The sequence below is a fragment of the Lampetra planeri genome, chromosome 35 (genome assembly GCF_965212315.1).
Source record: "Lampetra planeri chromosome 35, kcLamPlan1.2.h2, whole genome shotgun sequence".
Taxonomy (NCBI): Eukaryota; Metazoa; Chordata; class Hyperoartia; order Petromyzontiformes; family Petromyzontidae; genus Lampetra; species Lampetra planeri.
This window is the reverse complement of record NC_136141.1, coordinates 6,552,208-6,576,410: the sequence shown is the minus strand read 5'-3', so window position 1 is coordinate 6,576,410 and position 24,203 is coordinate 6,552,208. Positions and strand designations below refer to the sequence as shown.

Genomic DNA, 24,203 nt, shown 5'->3' with positions numbered 1-24,203 from the left:
TGCGATCGTCGCTTTGCATTTCGCTTTGTGTAAGGTCAACAAGCAGCCATTACGACGAGAGAGGCAGAACATCTGCGACAAGGAAGAAGGAAAAATCCATGACCGGCTCAGGGCCACCAACAAATTTAGCGAAATATTTGAAGCATTTTTGTTTTCCCCTGCGCCGACCTACGAACCAAAAACCGTTCCAGTGTTCTAAAATAGGCGGAGCGAAACCGCACCGTGCGAATCAAAATGAACGTGGCGGAGTTTGGGCCCGTGATTCCGGGCGCTGGTGCTTCGTTCCCGAGACACCTCAAGTGCCACCGGTTACGTTCCCGTCAAGCCTCCTCCTGGTCGAGTTGATCTCGTCAAACTTGGTCCGAAACGAGCAAAAAAAAAAAATGACAGTCCCCTCAAACACTTTCGTGCCGCTGATCCCCGCTCCGCCCCCACCCTCACCGCGGCCTAAAAGAATCCGTGTTGTTCTGGCAGCTTCAGAAGCAGTGCGTGAAATTCTCAAGCGTTTGATCCGTAAATTCGGCAAAACGCGTAGTGGTTTAGACTGGCTCTTAGCTCAAAGCACGCCTCCGCAAGTACTTTTGAACCCAAAACGCGAGCAGCTTGTAATTTGTACGCCCGTAATTTTACACGCAGTGCATATAATGTGTATGTAGTGTATGAAATTACTATGCGCCGTTGCTGCAGATGCTCCCGTCAATTTATTACCGCTCTCGTTGAGAACCTGTTTTTTTCCTTCTTCACAAACGTGTTATTGCAGCCAATTCAGATACATGAATGGATAATAAAATACCCTCGTGCCAGCGGATATAACCAAATGTGTCATACTGCGGGAAAATAAACCCCATTTTACAATTCGGTTGGGACACTCTTAAGCCAACGCAACGTCAGTTGGATCAAGATCATATTTTACGTGCAAATTATGTCAAGTAAATTACTATGGAATGACAGATATTACAAGTATTTATCTTAAACTACTATTTTTTCCTTTGGCAGGCAAGGCCCCACTGAGCTTTATCACCCTTTTTCAGAAGCGGCCTGGCCACAAATTATAGCTCAACAAAGTGGCTCATCATGTGGAAACGTGTAGCAGCCAAATAATCTCAACGCATGTTTCTAAATGTGGAGGGAAAACCGGAAGACCAGGAGAAAAATCCACACGACCACGGGGAGAGAGAGAGAACACAAACTCCAACCATACAGGGGTCATGGTCGGGTTAAAGCCCACGACCTCCTGTATACCAGGCGAGGTAGTTAACACCTCGCCACCGTGGCGAAATGTTAACGAAATCTGGGGGGAGTGATAGGGGTTAGCGCACCGCGCTATGAACCTGGCGACCCGCATTCGATTATTCCCAGCCACAGCCAACATCAGTAGGGAGAGAAATGTACACGCGCTCTCTTTCCCCACGCCTCACCCCCCCACCACCACCCCCAACTTCACCGACCCACACTGATCAACGTTGTGCAGAATCGTCAGACAAACTCGAACGTAGAGAGCCCACGTCTTCATCCAGCAGCGCATCGACAAAGGAGCTGCAAATTATTATTATCATCATTATTATCAATATCGTCCAACAATGGAGTAAATGTGCACCTTGCACAGTGTTGCAGTTGTGGAAGCGCGCGTCGGCACCATTTGTCACAATTGAAAAGGAGAAGAAAAACCCGTGGGCAGCTTTGCCCCACGCCATGTCTACCGCACCTCCAACCAAGACAATGAGTTGATGCCCATAATTGCGGATGACAACGGCACCTATTCACCAGGATAAGTGGTTCCTCATTTCCGTGGCCTATCTCTGTTTTGCAGACGGGCCGCGATTACGCACACAACCACTGTCATTACCAAAACGATTCATAGTTTCAAGATGAGATTTGCATTAATTACATTTGAACCTGGCGCACGGCACAACGTAATAATAATAATAATTTGCATTTGCAAAGGGGCATTATCATCCGTAGATTCCCAATGCACGCCATGTATGGACAGCAGGAGAAACCCTGCAGGGTAACCTGCCAGACCTGGGGAGTGAAGGCCAACTTAAAGAGTTTTCAAGACATGAAAATAAGAAATCAGATGCAATTCTTCAAACGATACATTTTTAGCGCACTTTACCAACAAATATACTTCTCATGCACGCAATACAGAAGCGATGGTTCAGTGGTTAGCAGACTTTGCGATTAACTAGGGCGACCCGAGTTGAGTTCCCAGTTATGGCGCCACTGTGGTGAGATATTAACTACCTCTCTTGGTATACAGGAGGTCGTGAGTTTCATCCCGAACCATGAACACCCTGTTTATTTGGAGTCTACGTGTCTCTCTCCCCATGGTCACGTGGATTTTTCTCCGGGCCGTCCGGTTTTTCCCTCCATATTTAGAAACGTGCATTTAGAGTTATCTAGCTGCTATAGATGTCCACTTGATAATCCACTTAGTTGAGCTATCATCTGCGGCCAGGTCGCCTCTGAAAAAAGAGCTATACAGTGTATACTCTTAAATAGTTCGCATCACTCCGATTGTCTTCATCACCAAAGGCAACGCGTTCCATAGTCTGAGAGCTGCACTGTCAAAAGCCCCATCACCCCAGGAACAGAGCCTTGGCCTCAAGAGTACTGAGAATAATACGATCGGAAGATCTCAGGGACATCGTTGGAGAATAAACATGCATCATTTCCTGCAGATATTGTGAGGCTAACCCATTGAGAGCCATGTAGGTCAGCAGTCAGCTCTTATAGTCCACTCGATACTTGACTGGCAGCCAATGCAGAGGCAAGAGAACGAGGCGTGATGTTTGAAATGGTGTGCGCGTAATACACTGTGGGCCGCTGCATTCTGAACAAGCTAGAGTCTACCCAGCACCTTACTCGGGATCCCGAAGTTGGCTAGGGCACGTGTAGGGAGCCAGGGATTTTAAATAAGTTCAACCAATGAGAGGTGACCGCATGGCTCAGAGGTCAGGGTGCCGATTTGGCACCGCCGTGATCCTGGGTTCGAATACAGGCAGTTCAACTGTGGTTAAGCCGGCTTCTTAAATGCAGAGATCTCAGCCTAGTCACCAGTGAATGGACAACAAACCGTGACATGAAATTAGATATGTCACTTATTTGGATAAGTTCCAGCACTATATTTTGAAAATATATCAGTTTCACTATTATGCGATGGACATTTGTTCTCAGTGGCAGAGCGAGTGGGAAAGCCCTGCCCCCTATTGTGCAGACCAGAGGGTGGCTGAATGAATCTTAGCGGTAACCCTGTGACATCCGGTTCCGTGGGCTTGCACCGTTTTGTGAGTTCTGAATTAGGTTCCATGACACTGACAGCAAAATTGGGATGAAAGCGGGGAAAACACATATAACAGTTATAACAAGCAGAGTAAGATTTACCAACATGTAGGTCGGGAGGCGGGAGGCGATGGCAACACTCAATCAATCAATATTTATTCTACGTGCCAATATCGGCGCCAGCGAAGTAGGCACCGGTGCACATTAGAGCAGAACGGGAACGGAACAGGAGTGCAGCACTCAGTGACACAGCGCAGACAGCTGCCACTTTGCAGCGGCGCTCCACTCAATTATTCTTTATTTATTTACGAGCGTGCTTCCCGGCGCTTTGCGAACGCAAATAAAGCGCGCTCGTGAATTACCGCGATGAGGAATGTCATTGTTGCGTTTCATATTCAAACCGACCGCCGCAGAGCGTCATGGCAATTTCCGCCCCGTAAACACGCGCCGCTCCCTAATTATATTTACGAGGTGCCCTATTAGAGAAATTGCTCTCCCGTTTTTAAAGGCTTCTTGTTGTTCTCTGGCAGGACGATTACACAAAAACACCAGAATAATATTTTTATTATTATCATCATCATTGGTTTCATTAGTAATATTTAAATATATTTGTTATCAATTACAGGAGACTCTCCATTGTCTGCGCTAATGACTGGGAGGATGGCCGTGGATAACTTAAAATTACGGACAATCCAAACATAGAAATTTTCCACGGATCTCAATGCCAAAACTCACTAATACTGTATAGGTATACTACAGATCGACCGATCGATGCGCGTGCTCAGTGATAACACTTTCCTGCTCCCGCACAGAAGACTTTGCCCACTAAGTGGATAGCAGAGCCACGCCAATCAAAATCTAGCAAACTCCGCCCACTGTTGTAAAGATATGCAACTACTGTACTGTAGAGGTGATCACGTAGATTTCGAATGAAGCGCAGCAACATTTTTGGTCGGTTTAAGTACGTGACTTGTATTAAACATTTTAAAAAAATGACAATGTATAACTGTTTTCGCTTATTAATTTGGGCTTAAGGGAAAATCCACGACTTATTAATTCATGTCAAAATCTCAGGTGTCTGGTTAATCAACAAATCGGATAAACCGCTCGCGGAAAATCGAGAGTCTACTGAATAAAAAAAACACTAATATATCATTTTAAATTAAAACATGGACATTATTTCAAATATGTATTTTGCCCCAAAAATAAACTTTGACTTAATTTGCTGAACAAGTCACACATCGACATTCGATTTTGATCAATTATTCGGAAATTTTAAAAGTATGCTTCAAGTGTCCTGCAGGTTTTCTAACCAGAGACACCAAAAGTCGGCGTCTACCTGCCTCCAACACGCAATGCGAAAGCGATCATCTCCACCGGTGGTTTCTCAGCAAATACTGGAAATTTCACGTTGCCATGGCAGGCACTCAGTCTTTCCATAGCAGGGTTGGCTACGTATGGTGCGAAAGTGGTTCAACATGAATATGTACACCGGAAGGGCACTTTGAACGTCTCACAAAGTGGCACCTCTATCGAACCACGAGGTGTCATGACAGTCCATTCCTGACTGGGAGTTGAACTCCTTCCCTCGTGAGAATGTGAGTCGATTACTCGGACCGCAGCACCACCACATCACGCAGATTATTTAGACAACCATGATGTTTGTTTAAACAGACGAAATAAATATCCCCCAAAAAGCATTAACAGACTGTTTGGGCAAGTGCTGTTAGCGAGCACCTATGAAGGCCGGCACAGCACACGAGGGGGTGGGTGGCCAACACCACGCCCGGCTGCCTTTGTATTCCCAGTGGTGGTGTTTACACACTCATTTGAAGCTGAGTCGGCCTAGGGGAGGCCTATAACGGTTCGGATAATCGTCACTGGTGTTGGCCATGAGAGGGAATCGAACTCGGGTTTCATAGTGCAGTGCGCTAACATGCTCACACACACACACACATTCTCACATACATGCTCACACACACAAACAAATGCTCACACACACACATGCTCACACACACATGCTCACACACACACACATGCTCACAAAGACATGCTCACACACACACATGCTCACACACACACCCGTGACTTGATGGTGGGGCACGATGAAACGGCATTCCGCAAGGCCAATCTCTCCCCCACGTGTTTCTATGCTGTGGTTCTAGCATCGTGGGTCCCCGGCAAACTCAGGTTCGGGACACCGATCTCGCGCGAGTGGTTGTGCGGCGGGATGTATGTACGCAAATTATGTTGAACTTCTTTCGCACCGTACGTAGCCAACCGTGCCAATCGGAGGTGCGGGGAAGGACAATAAACTGAACGCAAAAAGACGTTCAAAAGAAATAAGTTTTCAATCTAGATTTAAAAGTGTACAGCTCCAGTGGCTTCCTAATATCGGAAGGAAGAGCGTTCCAGACGGCCGCAGAATCGCATCTGAAAGTGCGCAATGCGGTGGCCGTCTTTGCTGACGAGATCAGCGAGGTTTTGTGGTTCATTTGCGTGTGGCACGAGGCCTTGCGCCTGTGCATGCGGCGTTCATCCGGCAAGTGCGTTCGTTTTCAGTGGTTATTATTATTCGTCTAAGTATTATGACGCTTGTCTTCCCAGGGAAGCACCACTCAGTCTCGTGACTCCTTTTACCAGGAGGGACCTGCCAAGTTTTCGCGTGGAGGGAAAGCGACGATTGCTGCTACGGCATATAATCCCATTCGAGAGTCATTTATTTCGGGTGATTAAAAAAAAATGCGTCAAATGTTTGATCATGATTGTACTTCGGCGCACAATTGGCCTGTCCTTGTGAAGGACGTCAAGGGATCTTTGAAGTCCACCGTGAAGGAGACGGCACGTGTTCGCCTAACGAAACACCCGCAGCAGTGCTGGCACACTACGTTACGAACCCGCCCACCGGAGTTCAAATCCTACCCGCGGCCGACGTTCTAGCATTGCTGGCGAGGAATACTTGGACCCGGGCCCCTCGTGGTCCCTCCTCCTCGACCAACTAGCACGATCGACACGGCAAGAGCGGGGCCTTAATCCAGCAGTGGATTAACAAAGCGCCGCGAAGCACGAAGTCCCAACGGTTCTCTCTTTTTACCGCCGCGGCAAATTGTCGACCGCTCGCGCGAAGTGCGCACCTCCTCCGCGAGTGGTTGCTGTAACAACGGGCAGCAGATCCTGTCAGCCGTCGCTCGTCAGCGGGCGAGCGAGCGGGCGGGCGGGCGGGCGATCTGAGAGAGATCCCACAGCCTTTGGCAAGCCGCATCGACGGCAACGGTCGTTGCTATGCAATTCCTTCACAAAGGTTCACGCAGGGACAATCTACCCAAAAGTCCCCCTCCTCCTCTTCTCCCCTCACGCGCTTCCTCCATTGCCTCCTCCTCCTCATCCACCACCACCAACACCCACCCCTCTCCCTTCTTTCTTCTGCCCCATCCTCCCCTCCCTTGTACTGCTTGCCGCCCCCCCACACCCAGCTCGTCCGCCCCCCTCATCCCCAACGCATGCCACACCGAGATGAATAATTCATGCCGGTGCGAGTCTTGCATTGCGGCTCTGACATCTGCCTTGCGCGCAGCTTTGCATTTAGATACACGGCGCCCTCAACAGAGGGCCGCGCGCGCGAGCGATGCCTTCACTCGTGTCCCACGACGAACAAACGAAACGAGTCGAGGCGATTTCCTGACGTATCGAGCGTCGACTTGCCGCTCATTTTGCAAATGTTTATGACCCTTTAGCCGCTGATGGAAATTCTACCTCCTCACAAAGGTGGTTGCTCATTGCATCGACGACCCTCCGAGGAATGATGGGCTCAAGTTAACACCTGAACCAGGATTTGAACTCGCAACCTTCAGATTGCGAGCCTCTCGCGCCCTGCCGCTTGAGGCTCAGGGCGAGGACTTGCTGCGGAGTGCTCAGCCCACGGCGCTCCGGCCACAGCACCACGGCCACACCGCTCCTTGGTCACACCGCTCCTTGGCCACAGCGCTCCTTGGTCACAGCACTCTGGCCACAGCGCGCCTGCCACATCGTTCCTTCTTTCTAGATTTGAAGTTTTCGTGACTGCAAGGATCCATACTTTTTGTTTTTTTCGGTAAAGGTTCCACCTGAAGACGGAGGCTTGTGTTGCTTCCAATACGTCGTGATTTAATTTAGTTGTTTACATTTTAATTTATTTTATTTTATATCTACGTCACTTTAAATTTCGATTAAAAGCTTTCGTGACTGCAGGGATTCATCTTCTTGGTTCTTTCGGTAAAGTCACGTAGAAGGGAAATAATAAAATAATAAAAATAAAACGTAATAAAAATATATAATAAATTTTATTTATTTATTATTTCCCTTCTACGTGACTTTACGTCACTTTACTGAAAAAAACAAAAAGCACAGCGTGCCTGCCACATCGTTCCGGCCGCAGCGCACCGACCACAGCGCGACGGCGCTGATCGTGCGAGCCGCGAGCAAAGCGAGCCGAGCGGCGTACGTGGACACGCGCCGACCCCGCGGGGCACGGGCGTCGCGCCCGAGAGTTCCAGAGCGTTCACCTCGGTGCTACACAATCACAAAATGAAATTCCAATTTCATTATCAGGGCAGCGCATTCATTCGCTCGCTTCCCTTTGAAAAAAAACCCGTAAAATTGTCGCCAGAGGTCAAGACAGCACGCGAATAATTGCAACTCCGGCGTGGTTCAGGCCCTTTGCTAACATCAGTGGCCAGAGAAGATTCAAACCGACTAGCTTCTCCAAACGCGCGATGACCAGCGTGGTGAGGTATTGGTCAAACAGCCCCCGTGACCAACACGGTCTGTGTGTGTCTGTGTGTGGGGGCAGTTCCCCATCGAGCAGTGGATTGCCGCAGAGCTGTATTCCATCATCATTATCATCATCATTATTTAAAACGTGACATTTTGCGACACGTGAAGCACGCGTGTTGTCCAGGTCCTCGCCAGCATCATGCTTTCGAGTTACGAGGGTAACCGGTGCTGCTCGCAATTTCCGAGAGAGGGGAGGACAAGGCGCGCGCGTGTCACTGCCGTTGGAGAGCGTGTGGGGCATGCGTACGCGCATCGAGACGTAAATTCGCCGTGAATCACGAGGTCACCTGGCGCTCGACGCAGACACGTGCGCTTTCAAAAATCCCACGACGCCCGAAACGCGACGCATCCTCGCACCCAAATCAGCCCGCACGATAAATACGTTGAGGGGCGAATAGTTTACAGACCCCGTCGCCAATCCACCCGTGAATGAGGCCTCTCTCTCTCCTCTCTCTCCTCTCTCTCCACACCACGTGGGTCGTGCGAGTTGTTGGCCATACTTCACCGTCGTTGTCACTGCAGATTTGTAAAGGGATTGGCTAAGGGGGAGGGTTGTACCAGCAAATGTTGTTGTTGTTGTTGTAGTATTCTTTACAAAATCCACTGCTGGACGGAGGCCTCATCGCACCGTGCCAAATCACGGTGGTGGTTTGAATTATTTCGGCCATACTTCACCACTGCGGTCAGTGCGGGGTTTGGCGAGTGGGGGGGGAGGCGGTGTTCAGGACCTGTTTGGATATCGCTCGCCGCCACTGACGTTGGCCGTGGAACGGGAATCCAACTCGCGACGTCGCCGGGTTCGTTCGCAGCGCAGCGCACTATTCACTGCGTCAGCGCTGGCACGCGATCCGTGTTATGAATTCTTAGAATTTGCAACGCCGGCCCCCTGCCAGTTGACGGTGATGTCAAAGCAAACCGCGCGCTCGCAAACGCAACGCCCGCGTGGCAAGGAGTCGCAAAATGTTCGTGCTCAAGCGAAGAAAATTGCGAGCCAAGGAAGACGTAATGAAATATCAAGATTTAATAGTCGCGTTTCCTGAGTAATGGCGTGAACCAGAATATTAATAATTTGAAGGAATAATTTTAAAAATGTTAATGTCTCATCGGTGCTGGCTTTTCAATCTTCCCATAAAGGAGAACTCATCTTACTCTTTGTTTTTTTTTGGTAAAGTCACTTAGGTAATTTTTTTAAATGAAAAAACAACTAAATTAAATCACGACGTTTCGGAGGCAACGCAAGCTTCCGTCTTCAGGTGGAACCGTCACAGCAAAATTACTCTATCAAGTGAAGATAGCTCTAAGAGACACGACATCTTATCCATCCGCAGTGCTGCGAACATCGCAGATCCCATTGTTTGCTCCTATTACCATCGCAGATCCTATTATTTGCGATGTTAGCCAGAAAATGTACTCCAATCCTCCACGAATAAATTGCGGATACTAGGATGAATTTCGACCAATAAACTCCTCATTACCACAATTGTTTGTTGCGGACGAAAGGCGGCTGTTCCTGAAAATCACGATTCGAAAAGCTTCAGATAATTACGAATTTGGAGAATAGGGTCACAAATAATAGGTGGGTTTTTTCGCAGACTTTAAAGCTCACACGGATGATAATAAAAACAAATATTTGTGTATAATAGGCAGGGCTTCTATGAGTCGCAGGTAATGGGGGTCACAGAAAAGAGGGATTTATCCTGTGATTATTTTGAAATGGACGCATACAGCACGGATAACAAGACGGCATTTGGTGGCGTATGTGAACCTCCGCTGCGCACGTTCATTTTTGCGAGATCGGCCGAACAAACATTACCCTCGTTCGGGGTTGCCAAAAAACCCAAGCGGAGCTCGAGTGAAAGCGAAACACGTAAATATAAACAACCAACAAACAAACCACGCCGCATGTCCCCTTTTCGACAGCTCTTCCAATGTGCTGATTGCATATTATCGGGCGATTTCAGAGCACCATTTGCAACACTGCCACAGCGAAAAGGGGGATAAGCTCGTCATTGAAAGCCTGTCAATGTCAGGCGGGCTCCGTTCCAGCCACTTATCTAAACAGTTTAGGCATTTCCACTGAATCCCAAGTGGTTCCCCATATAAATCAATAGCGTGGTGCCGGGGGGATGGGTGGGGGGGAGCCATCTCACACACTGAACCTTTGCAGTGCACCAGAAGGAAAACCGTGGCTATTTCCAGACCAAATCACTCGGGAGGCGGGCATGGCGCATTCGCTCACTCGGGCGGTGGTGACTTATTTGCTTTTTTAGGTGTTTTTTTTTTACACATTTGCCGAGAAATGGCCCAGCAGAGGCCCACAGCGTCAAATGGCCAGCAATAAATAGCAACGCCACGGTTGTAACGGCATAAGAGGTTGTTTTTTTTTTTATTTCAGATAAGTAATAAGAGCTTGGTAAAAAGAGATGACAGGAGGGAGAATCAAAAGTCAAAAAGCAGCGCAAGGGGGAAGAAGCAGAAATAGAAGTGTTGTGACTGGCGGTGTGGGGAGTGAGCGAGTGGGTAAGTGAACGAGTGAGCGGATAAGTGGGGTAGCGGTGGCGAAGAGGTTAGCGCGCTGCGCTAAGAAGCCCCTCCGACCCGGGTTCAATTCCTCGCTCACGCCCAAATCCAGTGACGATTATCTGAACCCGTGCTGGGCCTCCCCTAGGTCTACTCAGCCTCAAATGAGTACCTGGTGCGGTGTGTAAACATCACCACTGGGGAGACAAACGCGGTCGGGCGTGATGCTAGCAAACCCACCCTCTCGTGTGCCGTGCTGTCCTTTTATAGGTGCTCGCTAACAGCACTTGCCCCAAAAGTGTGGTAAGGCTATACGGGGGATCTTTGTCTTTTGAGTATGTGTGTGGGTTAGTGGATGGATAGAGGGGGCTAAACTGGCGCTGCACGGGCTAGAAAGGAAATGGAGTGATGTGATACAAGAGGACGTGGAGTTAAGTGGACCTGCCGATGACTGGTACCAGCGGTGATGTCAAGATCAGCCTCTCTGGAGGAGGCCCGTTAAGGATGCTACTGGACAGTTGGAGGCCACTACTTAGTGGCGAATGGCGGTTGTTTTGAGTGAGTGTGTGGGGAGCGGTGGTGTAGCGGTTAGCTCACTGCGCTATGAACCCGGCGACCCGGGTTCGATTCCCGCTCACGGCCAACACCAGTGACGATTATCTGAACTGGTCCCGGGCCTCCCCGAGGTCGACTCAGCCTCAAATGAGTACCTGGTGCAGTGTGTAAACATCGCCAATTGGGAGACAAAGGCGGTCGGGCGTGGTGCTGGCCACCGACCCCCTCGTGTGTCGTTGCGGCCTTCATAGGTGCTCGCTAACAGCACTTGCCCCTACAGTCTGTTAAGGCTATACGGGAGATATTTGTCTTTGTGGGTGAGTGGGTGAGTGGGTGAGTGCATTGTTTAACCTGCAGTGTGGTGGTGGCTGAACACATCTTGAGTCCTCGAGTGAGGAGACAGAGAAATCAACCGAGCAATGTTCGCGGTGAACAGCAACGACGCTCGTAGCGATAGAACAGCGACGGGGAGGCGGAAGACCGCCGGCGGTGGCGAGATGTACAAGCGGAGCAAAACAAAACAACCCGAGCACGCGATTTGAAACGCTTAGGTCGCGCGAGCCGTCAGTGAAACGAAACTTGCAGGGCACCGACCCCCTCCCCCCCTGCCGACCTCCCGAGAACCGTCGTTTGCACGTTGCCACCGCCACCGCGCCGGAGGAGAGAGAGAGAAATAAAATGCAATGTGAAAGCATTTCACATTCAATTCCTCACCGCTGCACTTTTGTGCGCAAATATCTGGCGGGGGTGGATTACACAAGTGTCTAAAACTAAAGTAAACTATTTTTTTTTCTTTACCAGGTAAGACTGACTGAGCAATGTAGCTCTTTCTCAGAAGCGACCTGGCCACAAATGATAGTCCAGCAAAGTGGCTTTATCATGGAGAAATGTATAGCAGCCAAATACTCTAAGCGCGTGTTTCTAAATGTGGAGGGGAAAAAACGGAGGAAAAATCTACGCGTGCACGGGAAGAGAGACAAGCAAACTCCAAATATACAGCAGGCGTCAGGGTCGGGATCAAACCCACGACCTCCTGTATACCAGGCGAGGTAGTTGACATCTCCGAGCCACCGTGATGATGAAAGACATGCAAACTCAAAATATACAGCAGGTGTCAAGGTCGGGATCGAACTCACGACCTCCTGCATACCACGCGAGGGAGTTAACATCTCCTAGCCACCGTGGCGAAAATATTCCTGCGGAGCTGGCGTGTGGGAGGACGCGACACCACATTCCTGGCAAGGGGTGGTATTGACAGCGCGCAGTTTCTCCGCGTCCCAGATGATGCCCCGTTCCACCCGCAGACGCCTCTTTTGCTTGGCCATCTTCGAGGCGCAAAGGCGGAGCACGGTGATTGCGAAGGCGGAAAGAGATCAGGTGACCATCGCGTCTTCATTTCAGGACGTACGGCTGCGTGCGCGCGAACGTATTTTCACATGTACCGTATACCAGCGTCGAAAAATTCCTGCTCACGCCGATCATAAATAATCTCTGTTTTAAACGTGCACACGAATGGGTTTGGTGAGGGTTGAAGAGATGCGCTCCTGCGATCCGCCAACTCTGATGCGAAATAACTAAGGTGGCAATATGCCTCCTCCTCTGATTTTTGTCTCTGCGCATAGTGTGCACGAGTAACCTTCACACATCCCATTGGTCGCACGGCCTCCTGGGAATACGTAATTTCAGCATTATTGTTTCGAGTTTAATTGCAGCAAACTCCTGGGGACGACGTCCATTGTCTCATCAGCAGAGTCATGCTTGCTTAACCCCAATGCTGCTGACCTATAAACCAGATTTATAGTCTCGGCAAGGACCCTCTCTCTTTGAGAAATGACCCAAGAATCCATGCACAAGGAACTCGTGGAAACCCGAGTATCGGGACTTAGTATGACTTCACCGATTGAAAAAAAAATCTACATTCTTTTCTCATTTCCGTGCCTCCGTCGCGGCTTCTTGCGCTCAATTATGGCACCTTTTACATGTCGCGTTGAGTCTCATTGTTGTGATCGGACATACGTAGGGCATATTGTAAAGCTGCGCTGCCATGTGTTAAGGGTGCAATGAGCCCCGCGTTCAGCAGCTCCGTTCGACCAGCCCACGCATTGCTGATGAAATCACCAAAGGGCATTCAGAGTTGAACACATCTCTAGTCAATCGACCACTGAATAAAAGAATCACCCATTCATGCGGTGGTTTGACCGTATTTCACCACATTTGGTCAGCGCGAATTGGTGAAGCAGAAACTTTCACTGGAGGCGCGCTCCATTTGTATTCGAGTGCACGTATGCCACATGTAACATGTAGGCTACTACATCAACTGCTCACAAAGCGGCATATATTGTACATCGTCACTTCTGAGTTACAAATGTGACTAGGTAACCGAGAAACAAAAACAAGAACCTAACGTCCCTCTGAAATCATCAGAATTTTATTTTAAAATCAGAATCTCGATTTAGACTGAAGGAGGAATACAATAAGCTATGAAGCTCTTGCTCACAGACGTCCAGTTTGGAGCAGGTCATCAAGTTGCAACAACAATAAAAAAAAACAATGGGAGTGCAAAGTATAGGAAAGTTAAGCAAGTCACTATAAAGAAATAAATATAAGTAGAAATTGCTAAGGTATATCAATTCCTGCCGATTTTTCAAGAATAAAATGCCAGCTTGGACAAGGCAGCAAAACAACAACAACAATAACAACAGTCCCAGACTACAGCAAGACAACACAGAGTCCCTAAACAAAACTGCAAGTTAAAATCGAGCTATCCATAGTACACGTGTATCGATAGTTGAAATAAAAGGTGGAGGCGCAGCCCCGCAATTGCTTGCTCACACCACTGCCGGCAGAAGGGCCTCTACTAGAGGAAGCTCTATAGAGTACAGGGGTTCCTCTACTTACGAACATTCGACTTACGAACTTTCAGAGATACGAACAAACTTGTCCGTATGTCCAGTTGCCCGTTCGGACCGAGAGTCGTAAGTTCAACTGCCGCGCAATTGATGGCAGTGGTGGCATCTACATCAGCAGAACGTGAAGAACCAGTGACATCTCCATCTATAGGAGACTAGACAACGTCTAAAGCCACTTCCCTGTGTTTAGTGTACATGCCATAAAACATGTTTGGAATCTACAGGCATAAAGTTTGACTTACAAATAAATCGACTGACGAACAGACCTCTGGAACCTAACTCGTTCGTGAAGGAGAGGAGTCCCTGTATTTGGCCGAATTCAATCTTTCACGCTGGCCGCATATCTTGGAAGAGGTGGGAATAGCCACGCCCCACCACACGTGACCTGCTGACCTACCAAACATTTACGCAGCTGTGTGGACAGAGGCGTTCGGATAAATAACAAAAACACGTGCACAGTCATTTCAATGGAATTAAAACCGACGCCCTTTCCATTGCAAATCCAGCGCACGAACCATGAGAACCATGAGCACCATGGCAGTCCCATTCTCACATTTGTGGATATATTGAATTAAAAACATATAAGATAACCAGGTGGCCCTGCGAGCCGAACGTTGGAGAGCGGCAGCGTCGTGCTAAATCGCCTGTGATGGGCCCAGAGCACACATCAAGTCAAGAATGCAAATGCACGAGGCTCTCAGGACGATGGAACGATGCCGGGACGACTCCACACCAGTGCAGCTCTGCGCTGTCCCCCCCGCCACCACTGCCCATCTGTGCACCTGGGCTCAATTAGCCGGCAGCCAGGGTAGACAGCAGTCTAGCGGCTCGTGGGGCTTCCAGGGGAGTGGGATGACAGTCGAGCCACGTGCAGCGGGAGAGCAGGAGAAGCACAACGCTAAACGATTCGTTGGTGTGGATTCGTACGGCGGCGTCTCAAATTGCGACGACGTCTCAAGACACCGCGCAGAAACGGAGCGCGTTACGCGTCGCGTCTGGGGAGGTTTTGCCGGTCGCAGGCCGCGGAGAAAGGATAGGTCCCAAGCGTGGACTGAGAGTCGATGGCAAGATGGCTGGGCATTGCAGACCTCGGGGGGGGGAGGGGGGGGCAGCAGCAGAGGAGAATGAGTTGGCCCCTCATTCAGCGAAGGTTGACTGGAGACGAGGACGGAGATGCCTTGGTTGCTGGAGCGGAGATTGGATGGAGGGGGGGGTAGAGCGAGGTGAGATGGGGAGAGGTAGGCAAGTGGCGGGGAGGGCATTGGATTTATCTGAGAAGAGGAGGAGGGGGGGAGGTGGGCGGAGGTGAGTCTACTGAAGATTCCGAAGACGGATGATTGTGAGCTTGAAATCGATCCGGCATTCGATTGGGAGTCGGCGGAGCGATCTGAGCAACGGAATGAGTTGGTCTCGTTTACAGGGGAGGTGGTGTGGGATCATCTGGGGTTTGGAGATGAGCGCTTAGGGGAGGTGGGGCGAGGGGGGGCAGAGGAAGGAGCTGCAGTGGTCGAGTGCGGGGTTGTTGGTGAAGGCACTGGGATGAGGGATGTCCCGACAGGACAGCAGGCTGGGCGAGGCGATAACAGATGCGGGGGGAGAGGTTGTGCGACGCACACGTGCTCTGTACGTGTGTATGTTGGACTTCTCTCGCGCCGTACGTAGCCAACCATGCTCATCGGAGGACGACAAACTGAACACAAAAAGCAGTTCTAAAGAAATGAGTTTTCAATGTAGATGATGTTTTAAAAGTGCACAGCTCCAATGGCTTCCTAATATCGGAAGGAAGAGCGTTCCAGGCGGCCGCAAAAGCGCATCTAAAAGCACGCGATGCGGTGACTGTATTTGTTCGATGGCTCGCCAAAAGTGTAGTGTATAGCGTAGTGTATAGTGTTTGGTGTAGTGTATAGTGGTGTATCGTGTAGTGTATAGTGTAGTGTATTGTGTTTAGTATATAGTGTAGTGTATAGTAATGTATCATGTAGTGTATTGTGTTTAGTATATAGTGTAGTGTATAGTAATGTATCATGCAATGTATAGTGTGTAATGTATAGTATGTAGTTTATAGTGTGTAGTATATAGTGTATCTTGTAGTGTATAGTGCAGTGTATAGTAGTGTCGTGCATTGTAGTGCATAGTAGTGCAGAGTAGAACCCCTCTCAAAGACCACCGCTGTTAACGACTCATCGCTTAACGACGGGCCTCCATAAAGCCCAATATGTAGTGTATAGTGTAGTGTATAGTGTAGTGTATAGTGTAGTGTATAGTGTGTAGTGTATAGTGCAGTGTATCGTGTAGTGTATAGTGTAGTATAAAGCATAGTGTATAGCGTAGTGTATAATGTATCATGTGTAGTGTATAGTGTGTAGTGTATAGTGTAGTATAAAGCATAGTGTATAGCGTAGTGTATAATGTATCGTATGTAGTGTATAGTAGTATATAGTGTAGTGTATCGTGTGTAGTGTATAGTGTAGTGTATCGTGTAGTGTATAGTGTAGTATAAAACATAGTGTATGGCGTAGTGTATAATGTATAGTGTGTAGTGATAGTAGTATATAGTGTAGTATAAAGCATAGTGTATAGCGTAGTGTATAATGTATAGTGTGTAGTGTATCGTGTAGTGTATAGTGTAGTTTAAAGCATAGTGTATAGCGTAGTGTATAATGTATAGTGTGTAGTGTATAATAGTATATTGTGTAGTGTATAGTATGTAGTGTATAGTGTAGTGTATCGTGTGTAGTGTATAGTGTAGTATATAGTGTATAGTAGTATATAGTGTAGTGTATAGTGTATAGTAGTGTATAGTGTATAAAGCATCTGAAAGCGCTCGACGCGGCGACCATCTTTGTTCGACGGCCGGCCAAAAGCCGCCGCCGCTGCCATGACGACCGCAGTTCGCTCTCCTACCGCCGCTCACCTGGAGAGGTGAACGCGCTTCTCCGTGTACTGCCCCGTGCCGTGCACCGGGTCCTCGTATGGCTTGTTGTGCACCACCTCCACGCCCTCGCCCTTCTCGCTCTGCTCGTGGCTGTGCTTGCTGATCATGTAGAGCTGCCCGATGCGGTACTGCATGCCAGGGAGAGGAGTTGGGGGGGGCGCAAAGGGGGCCACATGACGGCTGTCATTAAACCGAGGTGTCCACTCCCCCCTTTGAGATCACAAGAGACGCACGCCGAGGCGTTCGCTTCGAGACAAAGGATGGGGGGTGGGGTGGGAAATGTTCATATACGGCCACCGTGTGCCGATTGATACAACGACGACAACAATGACGACCACGAGAAAAACCCTCACACGGCCGTAACTTGAATTAGGTGTCCGTTGCGAGCTATCGTCTCTCGGGGTTCTTTCTCAAAAATAAAATTTATATATGTATATAAAGGTACGAATCACGACTCTCGCAAGGTTAAATTAATCATCCTCGTCTGATGTTATATATTGTTAAATGTTAACTTCATCATTAAACCTCCGTTGCTAATACTAAAATATAATAATAGGGGTTTTCCCCTTTTTTTCTGGCAACAAAACTGAAACCCTTTTACAAGGATTCATGTCTGTATTAACAATAATACTTGCGATCAAAATGCAAAAAAAACACTGATAATATATGCATTGTCCTTCAAGCTGATTGGTCCACACCAGAGACGGCTTTCTTTTAAGCCTCGTCTCAATTGGTGCTAGACCAGAGGACGCCAAAACTTCACCTCAGCATCACCATCATCATCACCATCCATTTGATGTATTCTCCGGGTTATAAGGGCCTCTGGGAAAGTAAGACGCACTAACCGCTGCACTACCGCTCCCCACACACACACACACCACCGACCCGATATGAGACGCATCCGACAACTATAACCGGGAGAAAACGGTAAATCAATGTGCAGGACCGTTTTTTTGGGCAATCTGTGTGTGTTGAACTTCTTTCACACCGCACGTAGCCAACCGTGCTAATCGGAGGTGCGGGCAAAGGTTCCGTGATGCTACGGCGTCCTCATTAATTCGTTTGTCGCGTTGTTTAATCCAGTCTCGGTGCTGCTGCGGTTTGGCACTTGACTTGCAGCCTATTGGCTGCGTGAGGTGAAATCCCAATCAAGCTCAGTCCATCATCATCAACCCACTATGTCCAAAAATAAAATCGATTCTCACTGTGTGAAGTCAAGCAATGTTACATATAAGCCACGCATCCCTGAATGTTACGATACATCAAAAGAAATACGTGAACATCGCTCCGAGATATGAAACTTCGGACGATGAGTAATATATCTTTAGAGAATGATCCGAATGTGATGGCACGTGATTGCCTCCCTTGCTGCACCTCCCACCACAATTGGTGACACGTGGCATCGGATCACATCACTGTTGTGCGAGGACGGGAACAACGTAAGTTTACGGATTGCAAATTATTGGTTTGCTTTTTAACGATGTGAAAATCTGGAGAGAGAGAGAAAGAAAAAGATCAGAAATTGCCGTTAAAAATCTGAAACCCTAAATGCACCCCTCGCTATAGGATACACGAACTCCAACCCTGGGATTGTGGAGTTTCCCCCCCCCTCAACCCCAGGGGCCACCAGTGGAGTTAATCGCTGCTCCGTGCTCGTTACCGAGGGGAAACACTTTACTTGGTTTCCTCGTTTTGCTCAACGGTTGACGTCAACGGCGCTCGCCTAAGAAGAAAGTCGGCCTGCCAAGATTGGCCCCGCTCACTATTCGGTGAATCGGGGGGGGGGGGGGTTGAGATTTGACTCGAGAATATTTTTTGTTGATTTTTTTTACATCCTCAGCCCGATTACAACGGTAGAGGCGAGGGCTTTCTTTTTTTGTTATTAAGTAACGATTATTGCCACCAAAAACCTAAAAAGGCCAAGTGTTTCTTCGCTCATGCAAAGAGACGGCACTCCGTGCGGCCAGTTGGTGGAAGTTCCACATTCTTGTGGAGAGGACCGGTACATCCATACCCTCGCCACTTGCTTATTTCTCAGAAAGTGGTAGCACAATGTATTACCCCCCCCCGCTGCCTTCCTCTCATTCAACGATCGGCTGAGCCAACCACCTGACAGGCATTTGAACTCCAACCGGCCGATTCGCACGGTTGACTACGTACGGCGCGAAAGAAATTCAACGTACACGTACATACACGGCGAGCAGCTCCCTCTGACCACGGAGTTCGGCGGCTGGCCAGAAAAAATGTCAATGGAGAATGTTAACAAGAATAAAGCGCTCGTCTCGTCGACAAACATGAGCTGACATGGGACACAGCTGATTAATGGAATTGTAATTAAGCATTCCGTGAAACGCGTAAATAAATCCCGACGTTTAACTTGTTTAATCAAATGCAGCGCTATGATGCAGAACTGGAAGCCGAAAGGCAGGGGCCAGGGTGCGCCACACACGAGGAAGTACAGCACGTTCTGTTTCTCTCCTGCGAACTCGCGAAACGCGTCCGTGAACACTGCCCCTTGAAACCTTTCAACACATTCAAAACCTGGTGTGTTGATTGCTCGTACGTGAGGTGCCACCGCCACGTCCCGCCGTGGGAGCGGCCGCCACGGTTCAATTACGACGTTTGTTAACGCGAAGCTCACGCCACGGTATTTATAAAAAAAAAATAACCCGTAAAAACAAAGTTTTTCACTATAAATCCTTTATATGCGTGGCATCGGTTTTATTTTATTATTCATTTCTTTTTTTCTTGAGTAAGAGTTTCATTTTTATCACATTGGTATTTTAAATTAAATATGAATTATTTTTTTTCCCTAAAAAGTGGAAAATTTTGGAAAAAAATTTTCACGAAAATAAATTGTCACGCACAACGATTGGATCACGGGAAGTGGGTTAAAAAACGACCGAAAGATTTGCACGGTCGTAAGCGCGCAAGCAAGCAAGCAAGTGAACTTATTACAAAGGATTTAAAAACACGCGCGATAAATCAACGAACGAACGAAAGAGCACGCGTGGGCGTGCGTGCGTGCGTTGCGTCCATTGCTCCGCCCGAACGATCAGTGCGTGTGAACGGTGCTTCGAGGGCACCCTGCGAACCCATCGCTTGCGTGTCTCTTCGTCTCCGGGTGGCTCTGCGTCGGTCAAGGCGGGCACGCGATGAGAACACTCGTCGCGATCATAACGGGACAATAGGACAGGCTGGAAGGCCGAATGGTTTTCAACAGCGCGCATATATGTGGTGCCGCTCAACCTTTGTGCATTGAACTGGTCATGTTTGCAGGGACTGTTGTTGATGGGGGGTTTATTTGTTACACGATGCAGAACATTCTGAGCGATTTTTCTTTTCTTTTGGGGACACGTATTTCCCGTGTTGTTCGAAACGCGATTTTCTGCCGTGCACTATTTTTCTGTTCCCACGACGGGATTGTCGAGTCTTTTACAGATTAGATTCATGGCGCCCATTAGCCAAGCTAATGTCTTCGTGTCCGCTAATGGGCGCGCCGCACATAGCGTGGAAGTGGGGCACTGCACATATATGGTTCCCTGAGGCAGACTTTTCAAAAGTGAGCATATGGTGACTTGAGTGTGATCACGAGTCCGAATAAGGCGGTGGTTCTTATTCTTCTTCACCTGGGGTGCACGCCACTCCCTGGGGGTACGAAATGCCCTTTCTGGGGGTGCGAGACGTGGCCAGATTAATTTAGAAGGTAAATAATCGAAAACACAAATTGAGCACGGGCATGTAAGTTACAACTTACCTTGTTTTTTTTATCAAACCCCCGTGTATGTATTAACATTGGAATTTTTGTTGAACTATTGAGAACTGGGGTTCAAAGGCTGCAGAAAAGATTAAAAACCACTGGAATAAGTTCTGGAGTTGTCTCTGTTCCTCTGGTGACTGACCACAAGACGACAACGATGCGATTCTTCTGTTAGGCTGAAAACAAGGTGCTACACGGATGCTATACCCACTGAATCAAGCCGAAGGTTTCAAGTGTGGGGGTTTAAGTGTGGGGGTTTAAGTGTGGGGGGTTTAAGTGTGTACCTAAGCTCAAGAAAATACCATCGACGCTCATTTCCCTCAGAGGCACCGAGCTAGTGAGGGTAAGTCCACATTCCTATGATAGGTAGCAATCCACCCATTATATATATTTAAAAAAAACACAGTGTAGTATATAGTGTTTAAAAATCCTGTCTATTTCAGCTCAAACTGTGGTCATGCCATGGCTCAGTCTGTTACACCCCATCCCCCGCCCCTGATGTATTCAATTGTGGTATTGACACCTTGTCATTGACACCTTGTGGTATCGAAACCTTGTCATGAGATAAAATCTCGTGTAACCCCAGCTCGCCCCGCCCCCCGCTCCCCACCAATGCCACCTTCCACGCCCGTGTGGTGGGAGCATGCCTGCGGAGGCGATTCCTGACAGCATTTTTTCCTGTCAAAACCTTCAGGTGCCATTAACAAAAACCCTTGTCACAGTAGGGGGCGCACCTTCCCATATACAGCAAGCAGGAATTCATATTCTTTGGGTCTTTCGGTAAAGTCACGTAGATAGGTCCAAAGAAAAGAACAAAAAAATAAAAAATAAATTGTTATTTAAACCTGTCTACGTGACTTTACCGAAAGACCCAAAGAATATGCTATAGGATTGTCGATTGACGGGTGAAATTGACGTTTGTAATTCTCAGCGTTGGAATTTCGCAACAACAACAAAAAACGAAGTGAATGGTGTAATGGATTTTTGTTCTGGTGTAATCATTGGTTACCGGGGCTCAGATCAACAGCTCACGGACACTTGCGAACCTGGCTTGACACCTTGTCATTGACAAGTCGCCCGCTAATTATCGATGATGATCACAGGCGACTGAAACTGCCAGCTCCCGGTGCTGGACCCTCTGAGTCTCCTGCTCCTTATTCTTTGGTTCTTTCGGTAAAATCACGTAGATAGAATAAAAAGGAAAAAAAATATATAGTCACGTAGATAGAAAAAAGAATACAAATTAAGTGAATAAAAATATATTTGTGTTAACTTAAAGAACCAAATAATATGAATTCATGCAGTCACGAAATTTTTAAGTCAAAATTTAATCCCCTGCATCTATCGGGGAACGGTGCTTGAGCACAAATTACTGACCGAGATATAGACGCGCCAAATGCGCCACTCTTGTCAATGCACCACGTGAACTTTGCCTTAGAAAAGGAATGTTAAACAATGGGTCTGACATGTTTTTTTTATCAAGTCGTCTCGAGCAACCAGGTGCAGCCCTTCGGATTCGCAATGCCCTTCGTAAGACGTGGCAAAATGCAGTTAACAAAGTGAATTTATTTGATTATTCTTTTTGCAAAAATGAGCTGCGGGCAGCGTTCGCATTATCGTCTCCCACTCCATTTGCAACTGCCTGGCAATTTCAAACGCCTGCCAGGGCATTTGCACATCCACTCTGGCAGAGTGCACACGGCAGCGCGCTGATTCCCTGCACAAAGTATTGGGCAACAGCGGTGAATTGAACTGTCAACTCCGTGCAAACTGGCCGGGTGGCGAGCGCTCTTACCGCTGAGTTATCGGCTGCGTCGTTAAGTCACCCACTAATGCAGCATAACGGGACGATGTTAACTACCTCGTCTGGTGTACAGGAGGTCGTGGGTTCGAACCCGACCCTGACGCCTGCTGTATATTTGGAGTTTGCGTGTTCTATCTCCCCGCAGTCGCCTGGATTTTTCTCTGGGTCGTCCGGTTTTTACCTCCACATTTAGAAACACATGTTTAGAGTATTTGGCTGCTACAAATGTCCACGTGATAAGCCACTTCATTGGGCTATCATTTGTGAGAGTCAGGTGGCTTCTGAAAGAGAGCTATATAGCTCAGTGGGCCTTACCTGGTAAAATAAAAATGAGTTTTAGTATAATTTTAATCCAGCATGACTATCGCGAGAATCAACAGCCCTGCCTTCCGGAGTTGAACCCCGTCAACTGGCAATCTATAACGGGCACGCACAATTAAGGTACAGGCCCTAGTCCACTGAAGCCATTAAAATCCGCCTCCGTCCGCGCACAATTAAAATTAATTTCTGGCATTTAAGTGGCTCATTAAATTAATTGCACTCAACGGCCTCTTGGTTTAGCGTGTCTGCCTCAGGTTAACTTGGGTGACGAGTCAATACATTTTGCTTGTATTCACCTGCCCGACCGCTGAACATTCCACCCAATGATGCGTGCGGCAGCACACATGTGGCTTTCAGACACGGGTGGGGAAAAAAATCACCCGGCCTTTGCGCATTTTGACAAAAACCACCAGCGGTTCCTGCAGAAGTGCATCGTGGCCCGTTTGTTTGAAACTCGTGGTTTTTCGGGCCTGCTCTATTTCGTACCTCTTATGACTGGGTGTTTCTATTATATTACAGATCTGATCGCAGATGTGAACTAGCAAAACCAGGCGGGCACTTCTTTTTAGAACCCTCAACTCAACAACCAGAAGGTCATGAGTTCGAGTCCTGCTCCCGGTCGATAAAAATAGGTACCACTTTTATAAACACCGACCTCCACAATGGCACTGTGGGAATGTCTCACGATTGAATCAGTGCGACCAAAGGAGAGAGAGATGGGCCCGACACCGTTGCCCCCTGATCCGAAGTTTAAAAAAAGAGACTCATGAGACCATAAAAAAAAAGGAACTGCAGCGGCGGGCGTGCATGTCTTAGACACTCCCAATAAAACTGGTCGAGGTGCAGCCCTGCAATTGCTCGCCCGCACCACTGCTGGCGGAAAGGCCTCCACGAGTAGGCGCTCTTAGAGACGGCTGGAGAGGGCATTCGGCTCAATTAAGTCTTCAACGCTGGCCGCTCGTCTTGGAAAAAGGTGGGAATGCCCACGTGGTGTTTGGCCCACGCTCCACCCCGCCACACGTGACCTGCCGAGCGACTAGCCGTGCTGTACCCGTCCATAAATGACGTCACGCGATTTTGGACGATTTTTTACCCTCCTCACCTCTCGTCACACGGCGTCACAAAAAGTCAGACCCCCCCCCTCAAATATGACGTCACAAAGCTCTGCCCCCCCCCCCCTCCCCAAAACATAAAACATGCTTCAAATCGCTTTAAACAATTGCCATTGTAGTGCGTATATATTATGGCGCTGCACTCTGATGTTGTAGGAGCATTTTTTTTTACTTAAAAAGTCTATTTAATTAA

General features: G+C 48.3%; 1 protein-coding gene across 1 annotated transcript in view; it reads right to left on the bottom strand.

Moving 5' to 3' along the window:
• The window catches only part of LOC144730344 (cytoplasmic phosphatidylinositol transfer protein 1-like), a 195,782-nt gene that overhangs the window by 70,575 nt on the left and 101,004 nt on the right, over nucleotides 1-24,203 (bottom strand). Inside the window, exon 2 of the mRNA XM_078611094.1 lies at nucleotides 16,993-17,141. Coding sequence (XP_078467220.1) covers nucleotides 16,993-17,141 — 149 coding nt within the window. The remainder of the gene's footprint in view (nucleotides 1-16,992; nucleotides 17,142-24,203) is intronic.